This window comes from Rhagoletis pomonella, unplaced genomic scaffold (assembly GCF_013731165.1).
Source record: "Rhagoletis pomonella isolate Grant_MI unplaced genomic scaffold, Rhpom_1.0 Rhpom_scaffold_00005, whole genome shotgun sequence".
NCBI classification, from domain to species: Eukaryota; Metazoa; Arthropoda; class Insecta; order Diptera; family Tephritidae; genus Rhagoletis; species Rhagoletis pomonella.
The window spans coordinates 43,382,904-43,385,390 of record NW_023458559.1 but is presented as its reverse complement, the minus strand read 5'-3'; the positions used below and the strand labels follow the sequence as shown (position 1 = coordinate 43,385,390).

At 35.0% G+C, this 2,487-nt stretch overlaps 1 protein-coding gene across 1 annotated transcript; it reads right to left on the bottom strand.

Annotated features, from left to right (window-relative positions):
- Positions 1–2: 2 nt before the first annotated feature.
- On the bottom strand, positions 3–1,105 carry LOC118740120 (exosome complex component RRP43-like; the record flags this gene model as incomplete). Its single annotated transcript, XM_036471614.1, has 3 exons — positions 1,030–1,105; positions 109–699; positions 3–33 (listed from the first exon to the last, which is right to left on the bottom strand). Coding segments are annotated over exons 1-3 (639 nt in total), but the record flags the coding sequence as incomplete, so codon positions are not given.
- Between the last annotated feature and the right edge of the window lie 1,382 nt (positions 1,106–2,487).

Sequence of the window (2,487 nt, the reverse complement as noted above, 5' to 3'; positions counted from 1 at the left end):
TCCTCGCGATAAGTAGGATCTACCAGCACAACACTAAGAATATTTGTACAATATACATAGTTAGATAGAGTTACATGGTTTGTAAAGCAGCGATATGCATATACTCACTTGTCAAACATGCTGTATGTGCTAACCACGGGAAAGATATTCAAAGGCAATTCCTTCATTTCGTCGCCTATTTCTATTTTCCCACTTTTTTCATCATATACAACTTTAGGCAGTTTGAGCGTGCTAAGTGCTGAAGCGCAAGCCAAAATTGAAGCATCGAATACGCCACCATCAACTTCCAAACCAATGATATCTATATAAAGACACCATACAAGCTTGCCCGGGAATATGCACAGATCTTCCAATTTCAGGCAATGGGATTCATTTAAAATCCTATATATAAAACATTCCAATATTTCGGCAACATTTTGATTATTACTCGATGCTGCAGCTTTAGAAAACGATGTAAATGACATATCTACATTGGGTACAATGTAGCCAGCTAGTGGTGTAGCTGCACGCGGCTTTGATAACTCTGCGCGTATGCCACATAGAATATTCGAATTTCCAATTTTTGTTGCACTCGACCCTAATGAATGTTGAAATGAGTCAATATTCACGCCAATCGGGCGATATTTATCAAAGGCGCGACCGTCTAGGCGGATATCATTTTCGAGAAAATCACGAAAATGCTTGATGGGATAGATCAATCTGAAATGATACAAATTTTAAAATAGGTAATACATACACGGGCATGATAAGTTATAATGGAATGGAAATTTTATACATGAATAAACGAATATGAATAAACTTGTATAATTGGCACAAGTTTTATGGATACAGTTTGATTAGTTTTTTTTACAAACTCGCGCGAAACAAATTGGCAGCCACTTTTCATAGGTTCTGCGTCATCTTGTTTCTTTTTCCGCCTCGTGCACTATCGACGAAATACGTCTCCGCTCGTAAGCATAAATACATGTGCAACTCCGTGCAATTATTTTTAATTTAATTTAGCATTTTATTTATAATAAACAAACTTACTTATGTTGTTCAGCCATAACCAATTTGTAAATAAATAATAAAAAACTTGTGTTGAAATACCAGTGGCACAGTGTTGCCACAAAAATTTACCAAATTCCTCAAAACCAAATGAAAAATCCCCAAAATCCGAACAAATTACTCAAAATTTTCTTATTACTGATATGAGTATTGTGTACTGCATTCTATTTACAGGTACTTAGTTTAAAAATTAATTACATTATTTAATTAAATTGGTGCCGTTGTTGGTGCGGTTCAAACAAAGTATCACCGTTGTTGTTTATGCCTTGGTTTGTATATAATATTGCTGCAACTCAGTGCTGCATCCATCATTAGTGCTCAATCTGGTTTTCAAGTCAATCCTAGTTGAAACGTCTTGACGGTACAGACGCATTCGTCCCTTTTCTTCTCACCCCACTCTTCCACATGCGAGCAGAATTGAATTCAATACTTGAAATATGTAAAAGCACTCTTACCGCGATTTTGCAAGTTCAAAACACATAAGTTGAAAAGATAACGATGGAAATAAAAAAAAATTATCGATAACATTTTGAATATTTAGCAGCAAATGCAGATGTACTTATATATCGAGAGAACATTCCCAGAAAATTACTCAAAATAGAAAAATCCTAAAAAAATACTCAAGGGCACCCGAAATTCGTCACGTTTTCAGGAATTAACCAAAGTGGCAACACTGCAGTGACAGCCATGAACAGGGTGCTTATAATGGCTTAAAATCTTATTTATAGTATTTGCCAGTGTTGCCAGAAAAATTTCGTTTGGAGCTAAAGCGGTCGAGAAAGAGCTGAATAAGGCTATCTGCACACTTGTCGTCCAATCATAGTTGCGTTATCGTCTCGCCCTGAAATTTTGAGCCGAGCACATGCATTTCAAAGGAGATCTGCACACTTGTCGTTATCGGCTAGTTATCGGCAAATCGTAGAAGATGCAGAAACGGATAAGTACGCATTGTGCACGCATTGTTTGTTTACATTTTATGGGGGAAAATTAGTGAAAAAGTTAATATTTGCATTAAAATTGTATAAAAATTAATATTTTTTTGCATAAAATCTGTGGAAATTATTAAAAAGTGGATAATTGCATTAAAATTTAATAAATATGAGCGTTTTAACTATAAAATATGACGAAATTGTATTAAGTCTCTGTGTGCATACACAAAACACATTCCAGGAAAAGAAAAGAAGAGATATTACTGGAAAATTACGTCTAAAAATGTTGCAGCACAGTCTATATTTAAAAAATTGCAGGTTTTTGTAAATATTTCGCGAAAATATCAACCAAAAAAAACAGAAAATACCAGCTCCAAGTGAATTTTTAGACGCCAAATGAATTGAAATATCACGACCAAGTGTGCAGAAGTGTAATCGTCATGTAATCGTTGCTTCATGACGATAACTATGACTCAACTATGATTGGACGACCAATGAGCAGAAAGCCTAA